Genomic DNA, 26,279 nt, shown 5'->3' with positions numbered 1-26,279 from the left:
CTTTTAATTTCTTAGCAGCAAGAAATTAATGAAACATTACAATAACATTTAATGTTAACTGAAGCAACCTGTAATTATTATAGTTTAGTTCTGGATAAAACAGTTAAATTTAAACTATCATAAACAACTCTGAGGAGCAGGAAGTCTACTACTTTGACTTCAAGCTCTAATTTATTCCCATTTAAAGGCAATTGAGAGTCTATATTTGGAACTAACATAAAGTAGTAACAATAACTATCATTTATACAGTACTATACATTTTCAAATCCCTTTATATTATTTTATTCCTCTCATAAGTTTACTATGGAGGTATCATTTCTTCCATGCAATCAAAATTGCGGAGAAAATTCATGCACAGCATGATAGGGCGGTTTTTCTTGCTGAACGGACAAATTATCTAAGACCAAGTGACATGAAATAATAGCCCATGTCCTATTCTGGGAGATACATGCAAGACACTATATGACACTCAGCTCTGAGGTAGTCCAGTAACAGTTACATCAAGGTTTATTTTACATAGGCCTCAATGTGGCTCCTTTGCCAATGCCAATCCCAAAACAGACTTTAAAAAACCATACACCTAGAGCAGCACTGGTGATATATGGTGACGGAGGTGGGTAAACCTTGTTTTACTATCTGAAATGCTAGCTTAACCCATGTCAGAGAGAAAAAACTTTACACAGGGGCAGATTTAACTTATTACAAAAGAGAAACCTCAATGACAATGTAGACACAGGTATAGATGTAGGTTTGAGATTGATACTGGAAGGGTAAAAGCATAAAACTAAAGGCTGAAGTTAAGTTTTCATTCCTAGATGAGATCAAGTAACATTCCACTGTTAAACCACAGTTCAAGATGTCCAACAAATGCCTGAAAATTCTTAGAACCAGTAAACGTTATTTCTATTCTATGAATCCAGTTTATTTTCAATCTTACTGGATTTTAAATTTTAAATGTTTTCTGAAACAAGGGAGGATGTAAATGATTTAAATTAGCTAACTGAACAAATAGGAAACAAAAAATGAAAAAAGATAATCATACCTTTATATCAAAATTACAATCAAGTCTTCTAATTAACACGATGAAAGTGCCAGATGAATTGTCTTTTACTGGTGGAGGCACTATGGGTTCACAGGCATTCTCTGGTTTTGAGTTAATCAAAAAACCCTGAAAAAGAATTGGTAAAAATTATCTCTCTGTTTCACTCAGTAAATCAATCAACTTACTTCTACAAATATCTTTTCAATTTGTCATGTGTTTTGCATTATGCTAGATGTATCATTGGGCATGTAAAATTGCTCACAATCACGGAACTTCTAAAGCAGCATTTGCTTTCACAAGCATTTAGTTTTCTAAAATAAGTTCTATCTTTTGTATTGAAGTTAAAAAAATAATAAGCAAACTCAGGCATAAGCCAATCACCCCAAAGACAACCACTGGTATATTTTCTAACAATATTTGACATTTTCAAACCAAGCAAATATGTCTTAAAAATTAACTTTCTTTCATGTTAGCAGACAATGAAATGCACATAATAAATAAATTTCTAGAAATTTATTCTGCAGAAATGCTAGCCTGAGTATGTAAGGTGTATGTAGAAAGACAGTCATTGGTACATTATTTTTAATAGCAAAAACTGGAAATCATGCATATCCACAAGGTAACTATTTAAACAATTATAGTATATTTATAGAATAGGAAAATAATGCAGCCATTTAAAAAAATAAGGAAGACCTGTATACACTAAACTGAAAAGACGTCCACGAGATAACCATGAATTTAAAAAGTAAACAGCGAGTTGCTTTCCCAGGAATGCAGGATGGTTTGACATAAGAAAATGTAGTAACAGGCTGGTCACAGTGACTCACACTTGCAATCCCAGCACTTTGGGAGGCTGAGGCAGATGGATCACCTGAAGTCAGGAGTTCAAGACCAGCCTGGCCAACATGGCAAAACCCCATCTCTACTAAAAATACAAAAATTAGCCGAGCATGGTGGCACACACCTGTAGTCCCAGCTACTTGGGAGGCTGAGGCAGGAGGATGGCTTGAACCCAGGAGGTGGAGGTTGCAGTGAGTCAAGATTCTGCCACTGCACTCCAGCCTGGGCGATAGAGCGAAACTCCGTCTCGGAAAAAAAAAAAAAAAAAAAATCTGGTAACAGATTAAAACAGAAAAATCAAATGTCTATCTTTTGTAAAAAGTGAATAAACACATAAAAAGATGATCAAATTCACTGATTTCATTTATAAAGGAAGGAGGCAATTAAAGCTATGAGACAATGCCTTAACAACAGTTCTGTATGGTCCTGAACTGGTCACACCAATCATCTATTCCACAGGATTTGGCAATTTCTCCTCCCTGAAATTATATTGCTCAGCTTGTGATATGGAAAGTGTTTGTACATATCTTGGGTATAAAATGTATCACTCTTTCATTTGCTCATATAATAGCTCCTCTTCTTAATCCCATAAAGCACTCAGTTTTTGTTTTGCAATGAAGTACAACTGTGGTCATCCTTCCAATGATGAATATTTGCTTTATTCTTGTTAAATTTGCATCCTGCTCTGAGTGCCTTTCTGCAAACACTAAGTTTTTGCTCCAATGCTAAATCATATAGTGTAGGAAATATTTTTCAACATGATTATTACAGCAATTAAACTCAAGTCATATAGGTTGGCTTCCAGCTCCAAAATGATGATGCAGAAGCAAGCTGGTTTGACTCCCCCCATAGAAAAAGAAAAACAAATGTACAGCAATGAGATTACGGCCAGAAATAAGCTAGAACTCAAATATAAGGAGAGATCATTCCCAGGGCCACAGAGAAGTAAAAAAAAACTCCCAGCGGACAGAGAATCAGACTTCCACATCTACTATGCCCCTCCCCCCATTTTGCCCAGCACCAACTGCAAGGAAAATTTCCCTCCAACTCACTGTTTCTACACTGGAAAAGTAAGACCAAAGTGGAACCAGATTGCCCACTATCTTGGGTTCCCTAGGAGGAGATTTGTCCCTTCCTTAACCCACAGAAAGCATCACAAGTACCTGAAGGGAGAAATATCCATGAGGTAGATAGAGACTAAGAGGGGAAGCAGGACTACAATCCCTAGCCCTGGAAAGGAGAGCCCTCCTTTGTAACTCTACCAAAGGAGATGCCAAATCACAGTAGCTATTCAGTAGCACCATACAGTAGGTTTGTCCCACAGGTCCACTGGGCATGAACCTCCATAGTCAGCCTTCCCACAGTGCCAAGATATCCCCGTTGGGACCTGCCCCTTTGGGAAGGGCAGCACTTTGATAATTTACTAGAGCCAAGGTGAACCTAAGCTTAAGGCATCACCTATAGCCAAAAAGGAGGCAGTAACCTAGCAGTAAATAATCTCTAACCAAATACATCCAATAGAAACCAAAACAAGCCAGACAGAGAAGAACAGAATAAATAACTAATCTTTCAATGCAAAGACACTGACATACATCCACAAGAAACAAGAGCAAGCAGGGAACCATGAACCCCAAATGGACAAAGCAAGAAACCAACAAGCAACCCTAACAAGATGGCAATATGTGAACTTTTTAACCAAGAATTCAAAATAGTAGTTTTAAGGAAACTCAGTGATCTCCAAGATAACACAGAAAAGAAATTCAGAAATTTATCAGAAAATTTTAACCAGAAAATTGAAATAATTTTGTTTAAATCAAACAAATTTTGGAACTGAGAAATACATCTGCTGACCTGAAAAATTCATTAAAGGCTCTCAACATCAGAATGGATCAAGGAGAAGAAAGAATCAGCCAAGTCAAAGACAGCCTATTTTTAAGTACACAGAAGAGAAAAAAGAAAAGAGTGAAAAGCAATAAAGATCTCCTACAAGATAAAGAAAATTACCTCAAAAGACTAACTCTAAGAATTATTGTGTTCAAGAGGGAGCTGAGCAAAAGTAAGGTATAGAAAGCTTATTCAAAAAAATAATAAAAAACTTTCCAAAACTTGAGAAAGATACAAATAACCAGCTACAGGAAGGTCAGAGAACAAACAGATTTGACCCAAATAAGACTACCCCAAGACATACACTAATCAAACTCTCAAAGGTCAAGGACAAAGAGAGGATCCTAAATGCAGCAAGAAAAAAGAAGGAAATGATATACAAAGGAGTTCCAATTTATCTGGCAACAGACTTTTCATTGAAAAACAATACAAGCCAGGAGGGAGTGGAATAACAAGAGAAAGAGAGAGAGAGAGAAAGAAAGGAAAGAACAGAAAGGGAAAGGAGAGGGAAGGAGAAGGGTTGGGAGGAAAGGGGAGGGGAGGAGAGGAGTGGAGAGGATCGGAATAAAGAGGAGCAGAAAGGAAAAAGGGAAGGGAGGGAGGCAGGGAGGAAGAAAGGAAACCTATCATCCAAGAATACCAAATCCAGTAAAGTTATCCTTCAAATAATAAGAAACAAAGTTTTTCCCAGATAAACAAAAGTTGAGAGAGTTTACCACCACCAGGCCTGTCTTACAAGAAATGCTAAGGAAAATTATTTAATCTGAAAGAAAAAAGACTAATGTGCTAAAATTAAAAAAAAAATAGTTGAAGGTCTAAAACGCACTGGTACAATTAAGTACATAGACAAACCCAGAATACTCACACCATAATTGTGGTGTGCAATCCACCCATAACTCTAGCTATGTCCAGAAGACAAATCTATTTAAAACAATTGTTTAAAAAAAGAAAAACAAAAAAAATTATAGCTACAGCAACATAGTAAGAGATAGGTAATATAAAAATATGTGAACTGAGACAACTAAAAGCCAAAATGTGAGGGATACAGTTAGAGTGTAGAAGATTTTTTTTCATTTTCCTTTGTTTCTATTCTTTTCTATGTCACTTAAAATGTCACCCTTTAAATTACTTGTTATAAGATGGCTTTGTAAGCCTCATAGTAATGACAATGCAAAAACCTGTAACAGATTCACTAAAAATAAAAAGCAATGAATTAAAAAGTACTATCAGAGAAAATAACCACAAAGGAAGACAGTAAGAAAGGAAGAGAAAAATTACAATACAAAAAACAATCAACAAAATGGCAGTAAAAGTCCTAACTCATCAATAACACTAAATGTAAATGGAATCCATTCTCCAATTAAAAGGCACAGAATGGCTGGATGGATAAAGAAACAAGACCCAATACAATGCTGCTTACAAAAAAACCACTTCACCTATAAAGATACACATAGTCCAAAAGTGAAGAGTGAAAAATGAAATTCCAGTAGTAGCTATACTTATATCAGATAAAACAGACTACAAATCATCAAACAGTGTAAAAAGAGACAAGAGGCCGGGTGCGGTCGCTCATGCCTATAATCCCAGCACTTTGGGAGGCCGAGGCAGGTGGATCACAAGGTCAAGAGATCAACACCATCCTGGCTAACACGTGAAACCCCATCTCTACTAAAAATACAAAAAAATTAGCCGGGCGTGGTGGTGGGCGCCTGTAGTCCCAGCTACTAGGGAGGCTGAGGCAGGAGAATGGTGTGAACCCGGGAGGCGGAGCTTGCAGTGAGCCAAGGTAGGGCCACTGCACTCCAGCCTGGGTGACAGAGCAAGACTCTGTCTCAAAAAAAGAAAAAAAAAAGAGACAAGGAAGGTCACTATATATGATAAAGGGGTCAATTCTGCAAGACGATATAACAATTATAACTATTTATGCACCCAATATGGGGCAGCCCAGTATATGCAGCAAACATAAACAGATCCAAAGGGAGAGAGAGACCACAATACAATAATAGTAGGGAACTTTAGCATACCACTTTCAGAAATGTACAGATCATCCAGACAGAAAATCAACAAAGAATCAATAACCGAAAAGTCCTGACATTTACAGAACATCTCACCCAACAGTTATAGAAAAGACATTATTTTTATCAGCACATGGAACATTTTCAGAATATACCATATCTTAGGCCACAAAACAAGTCTGAAAAATTCAAAAAGTAGCAATCATACCACTATCTTTTCTGGCCACAATAGACTACAATAACAAGAAGAACCTTGGAAACTTCACAAATACATGGCAAGTAAACAAAATGTTCCTGAATAACCAATGGGTGAATAAAGAAATTAAGAAAAGAAATGTAAAATTTCCTGAAACAAATGAAAATGAAACTACTACATACTAAAATATATGGGATACAGCAAAAGCAGTATTAAGAGGGAAGTTTATAGTAATAAACGTGTCAGAGGTGTCTGAACCAGATCAACTCCATCTTGAATAGGAGCTGGGTAAAATGAGACTGAGACCTACTAGGCTGCACTCCCAGATGGTTAAAGCATTCTAAGTCACAGAATGAGATAAGAGGTCAGCACTAGACACAGGTCATAAAGACCTTGCTGATAAAATAGGTTACAATAAAGAAGTCAGCTAAAATCCACCAAAACCAAGATGGTGACGTGAGTGACCTCTGGTCTTCCTCACTGCTACACTCCCACCAGCGCCATGACACTTTACAAATGCCACGGCAACTTTAGGAAGTTACCTATATGGTCTAAAAAGGGGAGGCATAAATAATCTACCCCTTGTTTAGCATATCATCAAGAAATAATCATAAAAATGGGCAACCAGCAGCCCTCCAGGCTGTTCTGTCTATGGAGTAGTCATTCTTTTATTCCTTTACTTTCTTAATAAACTTGCTTTCACTTTGCACTGCAGACTTGTCCTGAATTCTTTCTTGTGTGAGATCCAACGACCCTCTCTTGGGGTCTGGATCAGGATCCCTTTCCTGTAACACTACCAGTGCCATGACAGTTTACAGATGTCATGACGTCAGGAAATTATCCTATATGGTCTAAAAACGGAAGGCAGAAATAATCCCACCCCTTGTTTAGCATATCATCAAGAAATAATCATAAAAATGGCCAACCAGGAGCCCTCTGGGCTGCTCTGTCTATGGGGTAGCCATTTTTTTATTCCCTTATTTTCCTAATAAACTTGCTTTCACTTTACTCTATAGACTCACCCTGAATTCTTTCTTGCACGAGATCCAAGAACTCTCTCTTGGGGTCTAGACTGGGACCCCTTTCCTGTAACAAACGCTTATATCAAAAAAGCATAAAGATTTCAAATAAACCACCTAACAATTAACCTCAAGGAACTAGAAAAACAACACCAAATGCAACCCAAAATTAGTAGACAGAAAGAAAGTTCATCTATTCCAATTTTTTTGTATACAGAAAAATACAAAATTACAAAAATACAAAAAATACAAAAATTAGCTGGCTGTGGTGGTGCATGCCTGTAGTCCCAACTACTTGGGAGGCTAAAGTAGGAGGATTGCTTGAGGCCAGGAGTGGAAGGCTGCAGTGAGCCATGATCACACCACTGCACTTCATCTTGGGAAACAGAGTGAGACTCTCTCTCTCAAAAAAACGAAACAGGAGGGTATAGGGCTGGTCAATGAACAAGACAGCTTTTGAGGTTATATCTTAAATATTCCTGCTTTTACTATTAATGGTGATGATTATTACAACAAATATAATGTCTGTTTTATACATACATACATATATATATATATCACCAAAACATCTAGAAAGAAGTTTCATGAATGTGTTGAAAGGGTTAGCCCCTTTGCACAGGCTCCAGTCTACTGTAACCATTGATAAGTACCACTTGTGCAGACAGCCAGAAAAGACACTTTTATGGAGATGCTTGTTTTTATTTTTTTTTTATTTCTTAGATCACACTGGTTAAGGAGAAATATACTCCAAATGCCTAATTTTTCTTCTCTTGGTTTTGGAATTTTGGTTGTCTCATCTAAATACAATATATCTTATTAAACATCCACTATACCTTTCTTTATATCATCAGAATAACCTGATTGCAAATAAAATTTCATTTACATATAAATTAATAAATATCTTCTCCCAAAGTTTACTACTTCAAATTAATCTGCAGACATAAATAGTTTGCTAGTGACCTCGACATTAAAAGAAAAAAGGAGGGAGGGATGGCAACAAATCATAGTGTCCAGAATAAAGCTAGGAAATATGATCAATAATTTCTTTTTTATTTGAGCTGATATGGAGAGATTTAAGCAAAGGGAAATCATAAAAGATCCAGTTGACATTCTTTTTGTCTTTATCAAATTTAGTTCTTAATAACAATAGCATAATTGGCAAACATTTAATGACTATAACCTTCAGTTTTCTTTTACTTAACACAGTACTGATTTGTCAGGATTTTGATTTTATGATATTCCAGCTCTGTGAAGAAAAGGTCATCTGGTGTGTGCCTCTCATTTGGTACACACAGATAATGTGTGTTCACTCAATGGATATGATACCTTGACATTTTAGAAAACAAAATGAATGTGTGCTCTGGAGGACAATGCCTTTTAATTGATACGTTACTGTCTTGGTGCGTTTATACTGCTATAAAGGAATACCTGAGGCTGGGTAATTTGTAAAGAGGTTTATTTGGCTCATAGTTCTGCAGGCTATACAAGAAAGCACACATACACACACACACAAAAGGCATGGCACCAGCATCTGTTTCTGATGGCCTGCTTCCACTCATGCATAGTGGAAGGTGAAGGGGAGCCTGCGTGAGAAGAGATCACATGATGAGAGAGGAGAAGAGAGGGGCCAGACTCTTGAACAACTAGCTCGTACAGGAACTAAGAGTGAGAATTCATTCATTACAGCAGAAGTCACCAAGCCATTCATGAGGGATCCACTTCCCTGACCCAAACATCCTCCCATTGTGCCTTACCTCCAACACTAGGGATCAGATTTCAACATAAGGATCAAATATCCAAACTATGGTAGTTACATTCATACTAATACTACAATCACATCATCATTCTAAAAAAAAAAAAAAAAATTCCAATCAAACATTGCCATTCCAGCTACATGCAACAAAATAATTTCTCTAAAAACAAGAATTCCAAGTGGATTGTGCTTACACTAGCAATCCATGTCCTCTACAATTGCCATATAATCAGTACAACCCAGTAATGAATATTTATGCATAATTCATATTCTATAGTATTTGACAAATCCTGTAAAAACATAAAGAGGTTAAATGTAATAACTACAGAATTCTTAACAAAATATTTGACAGCAAGAGTTCAGAAACAAATACAAAAAGTAAATCCATGAAAACTTAACAGGCATCAGAAAAATTCTCCTTTAGTATTATGAACAAATGTAGCCCGGGTGTGGTGGCTCACACCTGTAATCCCAGTACTTTGGGAGGCCGAGGCAGGCAGATCACCTGAGGTCAGGAGTTCAAGACTAGCCTAGCCAATATGGTGAAACCCTGTCTCTACTAAAAATACAAAAATTAGCCAGGTGTGGTGGTACATGCCTGTAATCCCAGCTACACAGGAAGCTGAGGCATGACAATTGCTTGAACCCAGGAGGCGTAGCTTGCAGTGAGCTGAGATTGCACCATTGCACTCCAGCCTGCATGACAGAGCGAGTCTCCATCTTAAAAAAATAAAAAAAAGAATCAAGACTAAGAGGAATTCTTTGGTAATGAAACATAAAACATACTGTTTTCCAAAACATAACAAACACAACCACAACAAAAAAGACCCTCACTCATTCATTACTTACCACAGCACTTGCCATTTGCAATTTGTCATTATAACTCAGTTTATAGTTGAACACAACCTGGTTAATTAAAGTTGATACAATTTGCTTATCAATCTGATTAAAGGGATCATAATGATGGACATGGTCAGATCCTAACTAGAGGAATTATTTCAGTATTCAGAATTCAAAGAGAATGGCAACTGGCAAGAAGGGATAGTGCAGGCAAACAAAAGTAGGGAGAAGAATTACAATACCTTAATAAGGGTACTGTCATTGCCATTAGTTATTCTGTTAATTTCAAAGGTGAAGATTACTCATTCATTTATTTCATGAAACAGGGAATATATCAAATGTAAAATATAATGAATTATTTTATTACTTATCACTTACAGAAGAAGGGAGATATTACTAAACTCATCAAAGTGGCTGGACATTCTTTTATATCAGCAGTATATAAAAGTACCTGGTTTCACATCCTTGCCAGTTGTGGATATTGTTAGACTCCTACTTTTACTAATTTGATGAGTGTGAATTGGCATCTAGTTATAATGTATACAAAGAGACATATTTAAAAGATGTTCACTAAAAAAGAAAGTAAAAAACTGGCATCTACCAGCAAATGAATGAAAAAATAAATTGTGGCATATTCATAAAATGCAGTATGCAACAGTTAAAATGAATTAGGAATATGTAATAACAAAAATTTCAAATACAGTGTTAGATGGAAAAGCAAGTTTTAAAACCACAGCAAAGAAAATTTAAATGGAAGCACAACGTTTATAGATGTATATATGGTAGAAAAAATATATATATGTATGTTTTATAACATAAATAGGAAAGATACACATAAGTTTCAGGATAATGATCATCTATAAGGAGCGAGGTAAGGGAACAGAATATGGTAGGATAAAAAGGATGTTTCAGTAGTATCTGTAATATTTTATTTCTTCTTTCAAAAAAATAGTAAAATATTAACCTCTAGGTAGCAGATATACAGGATGCTCTGTTATTCTCATACTCTAGTCTATGCTTGAAATATTTCAATTTTTAAAAAGTGAAAGCAATCTAAATGTCCAATGACACAAGGGATTGGTTACATTATGGTGTAATTTAAGTACTATAATAAATCGTATAATTTTGAATAATGATATGAATGTATAGATTTTTATATGGGAAGATATCCATGATATTGGATATGCCATCCAACATATTGCCAATTTTTTTAAGTTGCAAAATAACACATAAGTGCATAAAATGAAGGCATGAATGTGTCTACATAAGTTCACACAGTTGTACCCAAACGTCTACCATTATAATCTTTAATTGTAGAATTATGTATGATTTTCATATTCTTTTAAAACTTTATTGGCATTTAATATTTTATATATTTATGGGGTGCGTGTGATAATTTGTTACGTGCATAAAATGTGTAATGATCAAGTCAGGACACTTGAGGAACCTATTACCTTGAGTATTTATCATTTCTATGTGTTGAGAACATTTCAAGTTCTGTCTTCCAGCAACTTCAAAATATACTTAATACATTATTGCTAACTATAGTCACCCTACTCTGTTATCAAACATTAGAACTTATACCTTCTATCTAACTGCATGTTTGTACCCACTGACCAACCTTTCTTCATCTCCCCCTCTCAACCACATCTTTTTCTCACCCTCTGGTATCTATCAATCTACTCTCAACCTCCATAAGATCAACTTTTTTAGCTCCTACAAATGAGTGAGAACATTGGATATTTGTTCTTTCTCTGCCTGTGTAATTCCACTTGACATAATAATCTCTAATTCCATTCATGTTGTGACAAATGACATGGTTTCATTCTTTTTTACAGCCAAATAGTATTACATTCCATATATACACTTTTTTAATCCATTCATCTATTCATGGACAGTAGGTTGATTCCACATCTTGGCTATTGTGAATAGTGACATAATAAACATGCAAGTGCAGGTATCCCTTTGATACACTTCTTTTCCTTTGGATAAATACCCAGTGGTGGGACTGCTGGGTCCTATGGTAGTGCTATATTTAGTTCTCCCCCACCCCCTTTTTAGTTTTTTTTTTTAAATCTCCATATTGTTTTCCACAATAGTTGTACTAATTTACATTCCCACCAACAGTGTATGAGTTCCCTCTTCTCTGAATCCTTGCCAAAATCTGTCTTTTTTTTGTCATTTTAATAATAGTCATCCTAACTGGATTAAGATGCTATCTCGCTGTGGTTTTGATTTACATTTCCCTGATGATTAGTGATGTTAAACATTTTTTTCATATGCCCGTTGGCCATTTGTATGTCTTCTTTTGAAAAATATCTGTTTAGATCATTTACCCTTTTTTAAATCAGACTGTCTTTTTGCTGCTGAGATGTTCAAATTCCTTATATATTCTGGATATTAGTCCTCTGTCACATGGAGAGTTTGCAAATATCTTCTCCCATTCAACAGGTTGTCTCTTCACTCTGTTGACTCCTTTGCTGTGCAAAAGCTTTTTAGTTCAATATAGCATCATTTGTCTATTTTTCTTTTTGTTGTCTGTGCTTTTGTGATTTTAGCTGTAAAATCTTTGCCTAGATCAATGCCCTGAAGTGTTTTCCGTATGTTTTCTTCCAACAGTTTTATAGTTTTGGGGCTTTAATTCTTTAATCCATCTTGAGTTGATTTTTGTATATGGTCAGAGATGAGGGTTCAGTTTCATTATTCTGCATATGGATATCCAATTTTCCCAGCATTCTTTATTGAAGAGACTGCCCTTTCCCCAGTGTATGTTCTTGGCACCTTTGTCAGTAATCATTTGGCCATAAATATGTGAATTTACTTCTGGATCCTCTACTCTGTAGCATTGGTCTATGTGCCTGTTTTTATATCAGTACCATACTGTTTTGGTTTTTACAGCCTTGTTATATGTATGTGTGTGCATAATATGTATATATGTGTGTATATATTATGTATAAATACATTATACACATTTTATATATATATATTTATATATATATTATATATATATATATATATATTTTTTTTTTTTTGTAGATGGAGTCTCTCTCTGTTGCCCAGGCTGGGGTGCAGTGGCATGATCTCAGCTCACTGCAACCTGCATCTCCGTTCAATGATTCTCCTGCCTCAGCCTCTTGAGTAGCTGGGACTACAGGTGCCCACCACCATGCCTGGCTAATTTTGTATTTTTAGTAGAGATGGGGTTTCACCATGTTGGTCAGGCTGGTCTCGAACTCCTGACCTCAAATGCTCCACCCGCCTCGGGCTCCCCAAGTGCTGGGATTACAGGTGTGAGCCACCACACCTGGTTGCCTGTAATATATTTTGATGTCAGGTAGTGTGATGTCTCCAGCTTTGTTCTTTTTGTTCAGGATTTATTTGGTTATTTGAGGTCTTTTCTGGTTCCATATAAATTTTAAGATAGTTTTTTCTATTTCTGTGAAAAATGACATTGATATTTTGAAAGAAATTTCACTGAATCTGTAGACTGCTTTAGGCAGTATGGTCATTTTAATTATACCAATTCTACTCCATGAGCCATATTCTTTTTCATATCTATATCATCTTAATTTTAATGGTGAGCATGTATCACTCTTCTAATGAGAAAAATATTTTTTCATGAGCAGAAGAATAAAAAATTAGCTATATTGAACTGAGAAAGCCAGTAAGAAAATCTAATAAAAACTACTAAGTGAACAAAAAAGATGCCCAGTAATGCAATGAGAAAATGAAGGGAGTGTGTTGATTTATGAAATCAAAAACCTGAGCCTCCTTTGACTTCCTCTGTGTGTGTGTGTGTCTTTATCTCCCCTCTTCTCTAAGTGATAATTTGCCATGATGAAACAATTATTTTCTAAATCAAATGAAATGCTATATTCCTGCTTCATTTAATAAATGAATAAGCAACCATTACTTTTTGAAATTAAGAGGAAAGGGTTTATTTTAGAAGCTCAAAATTCACTTCAAAAGTATTCTTTTTATACCATCTAACTATGTGCATGTGAAAATGTCCTTAGATCTTAGAATTCTTATTTCATGTATAACCAGATGGTTTGACTCTTTATTTTGACAATGCTATTTCTTTATTTATCCTTTGAAAAAGGAACTCTGACCTTTGTTTTAGTTTATAAACTGAGGGTGATACTGTAACATAAGGGTGAGGAAGTCCAGCACATTGAGCCTTAACCAGGGCTTTCTTCACATCACAAAACTGTGTAAGTGTTCTGAGAGGAAAAATACACTAAGTGGCACTGAGCTTCTTTCCTGCAAAGAAAGCAGGCAAAGGACGTAACACAAATAAAACATCCAAACAACCACATTTCTTTGCAATGTTTGCATTTTCCTTCACCAGGGAAAAAAAACTCTCTTCTAATCTCAAGACTTTATATTAAACAAAATCATTTCCTGTAATAAGAATTTTGAAATTAACTGGTAAATTAACTTTCAAAGAACAAGCCTAGTTTGTGGAAAATTAATTGGTGATGATATAAGGCACTAATTTAATGAATAATGATGAGGGGAAATAAATTATACATCATATAAGAACAACTGCTTATTTGCAACTTTGTTCTGGATAGTAGGAACAGCATAGTCTAGGACAAATCCGCATCCCATGATCTTCATCTCTTCTATCTTCTTCCTCTTCAACATAAAGAATATACCCTGACTACCAGGTTACAAAACACAGTATATGTGGATCATGTCAAATCTAGCCCAAAAGTTGTGTTGCTGAAAATGAGATTTGCCATTGATAATTATACTCAGGTAATCTGACACTTGGCTTACTGATCAAAGCTTCCTTATCAGAGATAAATCTTGTTTTCAATTTTTTAACAATCATTATCTCCTCCACCTATCAAGGCACTTCCTAAAAATATAGAAACAAGAAATCTGGAGAAGCTTGATTCTCCTGAGACTGGCCCTCAATGTGTAACTAAATTATTCCAATTATACTGATAATAAAAAGTATAGCAAGAGACCTTGCTTGCTAGCATTACAAATCTACATGTAAAGTCTTGACTACTGTCTTGGTCTATTTTGTGTTTCTATAACAGCACACCTCAGGCAGGTTATTTATAAAGGAAGGAGTTTTATTTAGCTCATGGTTGTGCAGGCTGTTTAAGAAGCATGGCACTGGCACCTGCTCAGCTTCTGGTGAGGGCTGCATCAAAACATGATGGAGAAGGCCAAAGGAGAAGTGGGCATATGTGAAGAGGGACCAAACCTAAGCGGTATCCTGGCTTTATAACAACCCACTCTTGAGGGAACTAATCTATTCCGTCGGAACTAATTCCATCTAGCCGGAGAGAGAATGGCATCAAGCAATTCATGAGGGATCTGCCCCCATGACCCAAACACCTCCCACTGGGCCCCACCTTCCAACACCCCCACAATGGGGATCAAATTTCAACATGTGATTTGGTGGGGACAAAAAAACCATATCCAAACCATAGTAACTACTCAATAATGATTCTTTAATACTTGGTTATCCATTTGAAAAAAGTAAAAATAGAGTCATATGTTACATTATACTATAATAATTCTTGGCCTCCTAAGCATAGAGTGGGGGAAGGGGATGGGGAAAGGTAATATTTACCAATTTTTTGAGGACGTAGGAAAGTATATTTATACTGCTAAGTAACATTATTTATCTTTTCAAAGACAAAACATGTTTTCCAAAAAGAACAGTTGTATAGTTCTGAATTTTGCCAAAACATATAAATATACTGTTCAAAAGAACTGTAAACTAATTACTAATGGTACTCAAAGGTTACAAGGTCTAAAAAGGTTGTCTGGAAAAGGTAACTTCCTAAACAGCCAATTAAAAGTAAAACTACAAACACAGGACTTATCTAGATACAAAAATAAAATCTTTCTTTTAAAACTTCTGTAACACTGATGTGCCATATTTTAATCCATGAAAAGATTTACATTTTTGCATTAAAGTTCAAATAGGTCAAAATTCCTTGGCTTTCTCATTTTCTTATACTTGAATAATAGTATTTTTTAAGATACAGGAGAGGACAGAAAAAGGCTTTAAATACAATTAACCTAATATTGGGGCATATATAAATAGAATGTAAACAGAATTTCAACTGATATGTTATACTATAAATATCTGATGTCTTATAAATGATTCTGATGGAATCCAGGGATGTTATAAAAGCTACAAAATACAGAACATAAATTAGACCTACAAAAACTATCTCACCTAAACTTTCTGGGCAGAGTTTAAAAGTAAGATATTTTGGGCCGGGCATGGTGGCTCACGCCTGTATCCCAGCACTTTGGGAGGCCAAGGTGGGTGGATCATGAAGTCAGAAGATTGAGAGCATTCTAGCTAACACGGTGAAACCCCATCTCTACTAAAAATACAAAAAAATTAGCCGTGCGTAGTGGCGGGCGCCTGTAGTCCCAGCTACTCGGGAGGCTGAGGCAGGAGAATGGCGTGAAGCCAGGAGGCCGGAGCTTGCAGTGAGCCGGGATCGCGCCACTGCACTCCAGCCTGGGCGACAGAGTGAGACTCCGTCTCAAAAAAAAAAGTAAGATATTTTGGCCAGGTGCAGTAGCGCATGCCTACAATCCCATCACTTTAGGAGGCTGAAGCAGGAGGATTGCTTGAAGCCAGGGGTTCGCAACCAGCCTGGGAAATGTAGCAAGATTCCATTCCTAAAAAAATTTAAAAATTAGCCGGGCACAGTAGCACACTCCCATAGTACTAGCTACACAGGAGCCTGAGGTGGGAGGATGGCTTGAGCCCAGCAGTTGGTGGTTTCAGTGAGCTATGATCATGCCACTGCACTCCAGACTGGGCAATAGGGCGAGACTCTGTCTCAAAAAAAAAAAAAAAAAGTATTTTTCAGCTAAGTCTCCTAATAACCATATTATATCTTTAAATTAGTTATATTTTAACGTATTTATTTAATTGGTTTTACAGACATAATACTATAGTGAGCTACCTCACTTCATTATTGTCAAGTCCTTGTAAACAAATGTAAATCTTTGCATGGCTGGCATTTTAAATTCTGATTCTGGGCAATGGCAAAACCAGTCACGCAAGTATAAAAGCTACCCATAATAATCCAATAATTTTGTTAGAATATTTCACTTCTCTTCTTGCCCTATATTGTCAAGTGCAAAAAGCAGACAGATATCTAACACCATTTTTTTTTTTTTGGTCAGGCAGTGAATAAACAAATTCGTCAACATATCTTTTAAATGTAAACCAAATTTATAGTAGCATAGTAATTGAGGAGCACCAGTAAGATTATGCTTATCGAGAATTAATGGAGCTCTTTAAAATAAGCTTATTCAGTAGAAAAGCTCTTCAGTGAGAAGGAATAGTCTGACTCCTTATGATAGAATGAAAGAAAGGTTGCCAGATCATCATTAGTAATCAGAGAAATGCAAATTAAAACAAGATAATACTTTTGCCCATCAGATTGGCAAGAGTTAGAAAGACTGATAATATCCAGTGTTGGCAAGAGTATAGGGAGATAAGTATTCTCCTACAGTGTTAATGGGAATAAATTAGCACAGCCTTTGCAAAGGTAATTTGGCAGTATCTATGAAACTTTTAGATGTACACACCCATTGGTTTCATCAATTCTACTTCCAGACCTCTATCCTAGAGAAATAACAACTTTGGGGGAAAAAAATACATATATATATACACACACATATATATGCACACATATATACACGTATATATGCACACATATATACACGTATATATGCACACATATATACACGTATATATGCACACATATATACACGTATATATGCACACATATATACACGTATATATGCACACATATATACACGTATATATGCACACATATATACGTATATATGTATTTTAATATATAAATGTAAAGATACATATGTATTTTTTAATGCATAAATGTAAAAATACATATATATGTATTTTTTAAGAGGAAATTACTAATAAACTATGATCATTCATATTACAGAATACCATGAAGTGCTTAACAGGAACATACTAGATTTATAGATGCTGCTGTGGAAAGAGCTCTAAAACAGAAGAAGTAGGGGAATCAAACTGCAGAGTAGTTATTTATTTATTTTTATTTTTGAGACAAGGTCTCACTCTGTCGCCCAGGCTGGAGTGCAATGGCTTGATCTCAGCTCACTGCAACCTCACCTTCCTGGGTTCAAGCGATTCTCCCACCTCAGCTTCCCAAGTAGCTGAGACCACAGGCTTGCGCCACCATGCCCAGCTACTTTTTATATTTTTTGGTAGAGACAGGGTTTCACCATGTTGCTCAGGCTGGTCTCTTGACCTGAAGTGATCTACCCACCTTGGCCTCCCAAAGTGCTGGGACTGCAGATGTGAGCCACTGCACCCAGCCCAGCCTTGCAGGGTAATTATTGCAGTAGACATCTGTCACTCACGGTGCTCCAAATTTTCTGAACCCACTACGCATTCCACCTTCCCAAAGTAGGCTAAAACAACAAAAATAACAACAACAACAAAAACCCTACATTGTATTTCCCAGCCTTCCTCATAGCTAGGTATTTCACCAAAATATGTAGCAAGTAACTATGTGGCCAAAAGTCTATCACTCAGAAAAATCCAAGTGTTGGATTTGGAAGTAGACATGTAAGGAAACAGTCTGAAAAAGGGTATCTCTTTGATTAGCTTGGGTGGCAGAAGAGGCCAAATGTTGTGAGGTAAAACCACAAAGGCTTCCTGATGAGGGAAAAAATAATGTGGTGTGAGGGTCCATTGGCTGCACCACTCATCTATAAAGCCAGTCCTGCAAGGTGATTCTGGGTTTTATTCCTGTAACAGTTTAGAAACTGCCTGTCCAGGCTATGATACTCTGAACATCTTTATCCCTTTATAAATCCCTTTCTGGGTAAAACTAGCTAGAGCGGATTCCATTGTAAGAATTAAGAAACTTTTCATATATACAAATGATAACCATTTATGAACTATACATGTTCATAAGTTTATGAACAAAAAAGAATGAAAAAGCATTACATGTTCAGAAAAGGATCTGAAGGCCTGTAAAATCACTGATAATATTTAACTCTGAAGAGGGAAGTGTGACTGCTACATATAGGTAAGGAAAGAATAAAAGAAGGTGTTTCCTTTTTCTTATGTATATTACTTTTCGGTTGAAATATTTTTATGAGAAATAGTCATACAATGCTATGAATTTTTTTTTAATAATTAAAAGTTCAATGCCCCTCCCAGAGGTGTCTAGCCATCCTAATTAAGAATAATAGGTTTGCTCTCCCTCTCCCTCTCCCCACGGTGTCCCTCTCTTTCCATGGTCTCCCTCTCATGCAGACCCGAAGCTGGACTGTACTGCTGCCATCTTGGCTCACTGCAACCTCCCTGCCTGATTCTCCTGCCTCAGCCTGCCGAGAGGCACGCGCCGCCACGCCTGACTGGTTTTGGTGGAGACGGGGTTTCGCTGTGTTGGCCGGGCCGGTCTCCAGCCCCTAACCGCGAGTGATCTGCCAGCCTCGGCCTCCCGAGGTGCCGGGATTGCAAACGGAGTCTCGTTCACTCAGTGCTCAATGGTGCCCAGGCTGGAGTGCAGTGGCGTGATCCCGGCTCGCTACAACCTCCACCTCCCAGTCGCCTGCCTTGGCCTCCCAAAGTGCCGAGATTGCCGCCTCTGCCCGGCCGCCACCCCGTCTGGGAAGTGAGGAGTGTCTCTGCCTGGCCGCCCATCGTCTGGGATGTGAGGAGCCCCTCTGCCTGGCTGCCCAGTCTGGAAAGTGAGGAGCGTCTCCGCCCGGCCACCATCCCATCTAGGAAGTGAGGAGCGCCTCTTCCCGGCCGCCATCACATCTAGGAAGTGAGGAGCGTCTCTGCCCGGCCGCCCATCGTCTGAGATGTGGGGAGCGCCTCTGCCCCGCCGCCCCATCTGGGATGTGAGGAGCGCCTCTGCCCGGCCGCGACCCCGTCTGGGAGGTGAGGAGCGTCTCTGCCTGGCCGCCCCGTCTGAGAAGTGAGGAGACCCTCTGCCTGGCAACCACCCCGTCTGAGAAGTGAGGAGCCCCTCCGCCCGGCAGCCACCCCGTCTGAGAAGTGAGGAGCCTCTCCGCCCGGCAGCCACCCCATCTGGGAAGTGAGGAGCGTCTCCGCCCGGCAGCCACCCCGTCCGGGAGGGAGGTGGGGGGGTCAGCCCCCTGCCCGGCCAGCCGCCCCGTCCGGGAGGGAGGTGGGGGTGGTCAGCCCCCAACCCTGCCAGCCGCCCCGTCCGGGAGGTGAGAGGCGCCTCTGCCCGGCCGCCCCTACTGGGTAGTGAGGAGCCCCTCTGCCCGGCCAGCCACCCCGTCCGGGAGGGAGGTGGGGGGGTCAGCCCCCCGCCCGGCCAGCCGCCCCGTCCGGTAGGGAGGTGGGGGGGTCAGCCCCCCGCCCGGCCAGCTGCCCTGTCCGGGAGGGAGGTGGGGGGGTCAGCCCCCCGCCCGGCCAGCCGCCCCGTCCGGGAGGTGAGGGGCGCCTCTGCCCGGCTGCCCCTACTGGGTAGTGAGGAGCCCCTCTGCCCGGCCAGCCACCCCGTCCGGGAGGGAGGTGGGGGGGTCAGCCCCCCGCCCGGCCAGCCACCCCGTCCGGGAGGTGAGGGGCGCCTCTGCCCGGCCGCCCCTACTGGGAAGTGAAGAGCCCCTCTGCCCGGCCAGCCGCCCCGTCCAGGAGGGAGGTGGGGGGGTCAGCCCCCTGCCCGGCCAGCCGCCCCGTCCGGGAGGTGAGGGGCGCCTCTGCCCGGCCGCCCCTACTGGGAAGTGAGGAGCCCCTCTGCCCAGCCACCACCCCGTCTGGGAGGTGTGCCCAACAGCTCATTGAGAACGGGCCAGGATGACAATGGCGGCTTTGTGGAATAGAAAGGCGGGAAAGGTGGGGAAAAGATTGAGAAATCGGATGGTTGCCGTGTCTGTGTAGAAAGAAGTAGACATAGGAGACTTTTCATTTTGTTCTGTACTAAGAAAAATTCTTCTGCCTTGGGATCCTGTTGATCTGTGACCTTACCCCCAACCCTGTGCTCTCTGAAACATGTGCTGTGTCCACTCAGGGTTAAATGGATTAAGGGCGGTGCAAGATGTGCTTTGTTAAACAGATGCTTGAAGGCAGCATGCTCGTTAAGAGTCATCACCACTCCCTAATCTCAAGTAACCAGGGACACAAACACTGCGGAAGGCCGCAGGGTCCTCTGCCTAGGAAAACCAGAGACCTTTGTTCACTTGTTTATCTGCTGACCTTCCCTCCACTATTGTCCCATGACCCTGCCAAATCCCCCTCTGTGAGAAACACCCAAGAATTATCAATAAAAAAATAAATTAAAAAAAAAAAAAAGAATAATAGGTTTGTGGTATCTTACTAAGAAATTCTGGCTAGGCACGGTGGCTCATGCCTGAAATACCAGTACTTTGGGAGGCTAAGGTGGGCAGATCACTTGAGCTCAGGAGTTCAAGACCAGCCTGGGCAACATGGCGAAACCCCATCTCTACATAAAAATACAAAAACTAGCCGGGCATGGTGGTGCCCACTTAGTCTCAGCCACTCAGGAGGTTGAGGTGGGAGGATCACTTGAGCCCAGAAGGCGGACGTTGCAGTGAGCCAAGATTGTGCCACTGCGCTCCAGTCTGGGCAACAGAGTGAAACCCTACCTTAAAAAAAAAAAAAAAAAAAAAAAGAGAGAAATTTTAAGAAAATTAGAATAAACTGAAAACATTCTGTGGTACATATCCACACAACTTCATGAATTCATATAACAAAAAACTAATATTATCTTGGAATGAGAAAGGACTTTCTAACCCCCAGAGGTAGAGGAAAAAGAAGAATTTTTAACTACTTAAACAAAACTTTTGAAATCTTAAAAAAAATTAAAAGATAAACGAAAAACTGAAGAACGGATAATCTGAAGCATATATGGCAAACAATAAATTGATACTTCCAATATATAAAGAACTCTTACAAAGCACAAGGACACTTTCTTTTCAAATTGGGCAAAGAGCATTAATAGTCCATTTTCTCTCTCTCTCTCTCTCTCTCTCTCTCTCTCTCCCCCTCTCTCTCTCTCTCACACACAGCAAAAAATATGTTTAAGTTCATTAGATTTTTTAAAATCAAATTAGCAAAAGTTTGATAATATCTAGTATTTAAGAGGGTATAGGGAAAAGGACAGTCTCAGATGTTATTGATGGAATTCTAAATCGTTCCAAACTTTTTGGAGGAAGAACTGAAAATACAGAACAAAATTTTAAACATTCATGCCATAAAGCAATTCTACATTTGGAAATGTATCCTATGGAGATAAATGGATGAATACACAAAGACAAAAACATCCATTGTAGCACTGTAATAGTAAAAACTAGACAACCTAAATATCCACTATGAAAAACTAAAGCAATGTTCAAAATCCATACTATTTCATGATATTGCAAAACCATGCAGCTGTTACAATTAATAATGTAAATCCTTACCTATCAGCATGAAAAAACATGATCAAAACATACAATTAAAAGAAAAAGGCAGGTAACCAAATAGCATGTTTCTATTAGTGTTAAATATAGATTTACTGTATATGAAAGCATTTACATATATATGTAAATGTGTGTGTACATATATATATGTACACACACATACATACATCTACAAACACACGCATAGCACATATCCTAAAAAAACAGGTCTGAAATGTGATATACCAAAATGTTAAACACAGCTAGTTCAGAATAATACAATCCTAGGTGATTTTCACTTTCTTTCTGATATCTTTTGAATAATCTTACCCTTTACAAATGACTATATATAGGTTTTATAATAATAAATAGTAAGAAATGATTTCATTCTTTAAATAATAAACAATAAAAATCACCTTATTAAATACCTTGTGTCTTTACAATGTATTACCAACTGTCTTACCTTTAAACCTTCAGCTGGAAGTCTATAACCAAATCTTGCAGGGAGGTCATCAAATGTCTGAGATGCATTTTCAAAGTTATACTAAAAATAAAATTTTAAATATTCAAGTTAAGACCAATTTATATATAACATTAAAAACAAAGACTTATTTAATTATGTATAATTATTATTTTGACAATTCTGATTACTATCACAGCTTATCAAAATAAAACTGAATTTGTAAATGTACATCCACTAAAATAGAAGGAATATATACAATTTACAACATATACAACTGCTTAAATTGGATTATGATTTCAAATATTATCGAGCAGCAACACTAATTCAGCCTACTGTTTTCTGAGTTTTTCCCATAGACAATTTCCTAGCAAGGAATTTTCCAGACAGATCATCTTCCAGGAGGAGTGTTCCATTTTAATTTCTCTGTATTATAAAGGTCTGATTTACTGGAAGAAATTTACAGCATTTCTGGCTCTAGCTATGAAAAATGACTTTCTTTTTGGAAAGAAGCAGCATCATATCATATTTTTAAGGCATGTCAATTTTGTATAAGCTGAACATTTTTATCCAGGGTTGAACACTGAAAAGACCAAATTCAATGAAATACATACACGGAAAAAGCTGGAGGTATTCAAACTCTTTAACAATTTTCCCCCTTCCACACAGATATAGATTCCAAAGCTACAATATTTATTAGTCCTTTATCAAAACAAAAGTTCTTTGTGCTTTTAGAAGATAACAGTAATGATAATAATTGTGAGATGAGTTTGCTGTATCATTTAATAATGTTCAATTTGCTATACAGAGAGCAAGAGAAACAAGGGAAATGGATGAAACTCAGCATAGATAGTAAACAAGTAACTTTTGAAACACAAGTGAAAATGATGTACTAGAAATTAAGGGAAGTGTTCACAACCTGTAGGACATAAATACAAAGAAAAAGAACACATTTGTTTTGCATATAGATACAAAGGATGGTTTGAAGATAGACAAAAAGGAAGAAAGCAAGAGTGTTATATATAGATAAGAAAAGATGGAAGGATCAAGTAAACCTTAAGTATTCACAAAGCATGGATTAAGTCACACATCCAGATTGATTAGCTACATCATCCCTGAATCAAACACCCATTGGTTAACGCTATCCTAGCCTCTTATGTCATCTGCCAGAGGCATGCAGATAAGCAACTCCACAGTTTAACAGCCAATTACAGCTGTGACCAGTTGCCTTGCATCTCTCCAGTAGAGCAAGCAAATGTTGGATCTAGACACCTTTCATCTGTCAAGTCTCCTTGGCTCACCGTCAACTCAGGTCCTGGTAACCATACCACACTGTCAGCAGGAAAAGTTGATGCAGCATACAGGAAGACTGGACAAACTACAACAAGTGACTCAGGATTCAGGTAGTGTGGTTCTTGCATCCCACCAGAACCCTATCTTGAGTGTCTTAGCATGTCCATCTTATACCTTTGCCTCTCACTGTATGCTTGTAATTAGCTCAGGAAACTGTGTGATTCAAGCATCTAAATGCAGTCACTAAACCTATTCATTCTGTCATTGCTGGGATAATCATCCTAGCAGTGTACTTGGAGGCCATCAAGTATATGTGGTAATTGCTTCAGCGTGATTTCCCATTGCAACAATAATTCATATTTGAAGAGTACTCCATAGTTTACAAAGTACTTCAGAGTTACAAAATGCTTTTAAACCCATTATCACAATCTATCGTTTAATCTCTTAATTAAAACACGTTTGTTTAATTGATTTAATTCACCTATGATCAGGTTAATGTTGAACTTGAGAAAAACATTTAATTCCTCCCAGCCAAAGATGACACTGTAAAATAAAGTAACTTATCTAGATCAATGGAAATAGAATGAGGACAAAATACAAATGTGTGTAAGCAGTATTTTTTAATGTACTTTTGAAATTAGGAAATGGGGAATCTACAAACTATACTAAAGTATTCTTTTATCTCTTCCTATTACTTAAGAGTTTCACTATTATAGCTAAAATTATAGAAATAAAATATCTAGCTTGAACTACAGTACTTGTAACACTGAGATGTGGAATAAGTTTTGTTACTGAATGAAACCCTTTTTGAAACTGCTTTGTCTTTCCTTAACAGCAAAATAAGGACTGTTTCATATTGTCTCTTAAAATCATATTGTTTAAAACAAAAAATGTTCCTACAGTGAACAAGACTAACAAAGGTACTTTACGTTTTTGGTATAAGGAGGGAGGGGAGCGATGCTCATAAAATTAAAGCATGTTCACTGTTTAAAAATCTGAAGTAGTAGGCCGGATGCAGTGGCTCACACCTGTAATCCTAGCACTTTGGGAGGCCGAGGTGGGCAGATCACCTGAGGTCAGGAGTTCAAGACCAGCCAGGCCAACATGTTGAAACCCCATCTCTACTAAAAATACAAAAATTAGCCAGGCCTGATGGCAAATGCCTGTAATCCCAGCTACTTGCAAGGCTGAGGCAGGAGAGTCGCTTGAATCCAGGAGACAGATGTTGCAGGGAGCCGAGATTGCGCCACTGCACAACAGCTTGGGCAACACAGCAAGACTCCATTTCAAAAAAAAAAAAAAAATCTGAAGTAGAAAATAGTTACTCCTCACTAGAATCCCATTCTTAGTGATCACCACATAAGTTTGAGTCCACTTATTTTGAAAAGGTCTTTTCCTTAACCAATTATTTTTCTTGACAGCTTCCTTAACAAAAGGTTTAATTTAATTTAGAAAGTAATAAATATCTAACAATTACTGAGCACTCATTATGTACAGACATCATGCTAAGCACTTTACAGGTAATAATTTATTTAATCCTAACAACAACTCTACAAAGTAGGCCACTATTACTATCATCCTCATTTTACAGATTGACAACAGAATGTTGAAAATAACAAGCTCTGGTAAATTAGAAGAACCAGGATTCTAACCGAGGCAGTCTGGCCACAGAGCCCCAGCCCTTAACCCACTACCCTGCACTGTCCTTCACAAACTCTCACTTTTACAAAGTTAACTGTGACTTAAGAAATGTTAAGTAATCTGCCCAAGGTCATGCAAATAGAGTGGTAGAGCTGGATTTCAACTCTGATTATAAATCCATTTCTGGAGCCTGGACTACCCATGCTATATAATCCAGTCCATTCACACCACCACCCATTGGGTGTTTCTTTGCTACACAGCACACTGGCCCTCATAATCACTACCCAGCAACCAATTCTCTCTGACAAATCCAGACAAAAGAATCAAAAGGCAGATTGGGCATCAAGCTACACGGGTTGTTTGACTCTCATATAAGATGGATGTTACTTCTCAGTAAAATCATGGGCACTACTCAAAACTAACATGTCACTTGTGGACTCTGAGCCTCAGAATATACAGCACTGATGTAGTTATCTCTTAAGTGTAATTCTAAAATTCCATGTTTCTAGTATAAGCCTACATAATTAATAGTATTACGTTTCTTTTTGGGTAAAAGAAAAATGATAAGAGATAAAAACAGTAATCTAAAAGTACTAAGGAACAGATGCTATTAAAAGAAAATGTGATGGTACAAAATCTCTAAGAGAAGGCTTTTAATTACTTCAAACGTTTATTGAATTCCTGTGTAACTGACACCAGGCACCAGGAATAAAGTTTAGTAAGACACGGTCCTGCCTTCCAAGTACTCATGGCCTAGAGGTCTGTCTGACTAGTCAGCTAGTCTAGTCAGCTATAGCCTAGATGCTACAGTAGCATCTCCATAGCCTCTTAGAACTCAACAACTACTTGGACAAA

The 26,279-nt window shown here is 38.1% G+C and overlaps 1 protein-coding gene across 7 annotated transcripts in view; it reads right to left on the bottom strand.

The window, feature by feature from the left end:
- RNF13 (ring finger protein 13) overlaps positions 1–26,279 on the bottom strand; it is a 154,860-nt gene that overhangs the window by 89,172 nt on the left and 39,409 nt on the right. For 6 of the 7 annotated variants that reach the window (XM_055110600.2, XM_014344403.4, XM_055110599.1 and 3 more), the window contains exons 3-4: positions 22,494–22,574; positions 1,043–1,168 (exon numbers count right to left, since the gene is read on the bottom strand). In XM_055110600.2, coding sequence (XP_054966575.1) covers positions 1,043–1,168; positions 22,494–22,574 — 207 coding nt within the window. Of the gene's footprint in view, positions 1–1,042; positions 1,169–22,493; positions 22,575–26,279 lie in introns of those variants that run through there. The other variant, XM_034957589.2, reaches the window with a different exon arrangement.

This window comes from Pan paniscus, chromosome 2 (assembly GCF_029289425.2).
Source record: "Pan paniscus chromosome 2, NHGRI_mPanPan1-v2.0_pri, whole genome shotgun sequence".
NCBI classification, from domain to species: Eukaryota; Metazoa; Chordata; class Mammalia; order Primates; family Hominidae; genus Pan; species Pan paniscus.
This window is presented reverse-complemented; position numbering and strand designations above follow the sequence as displayed.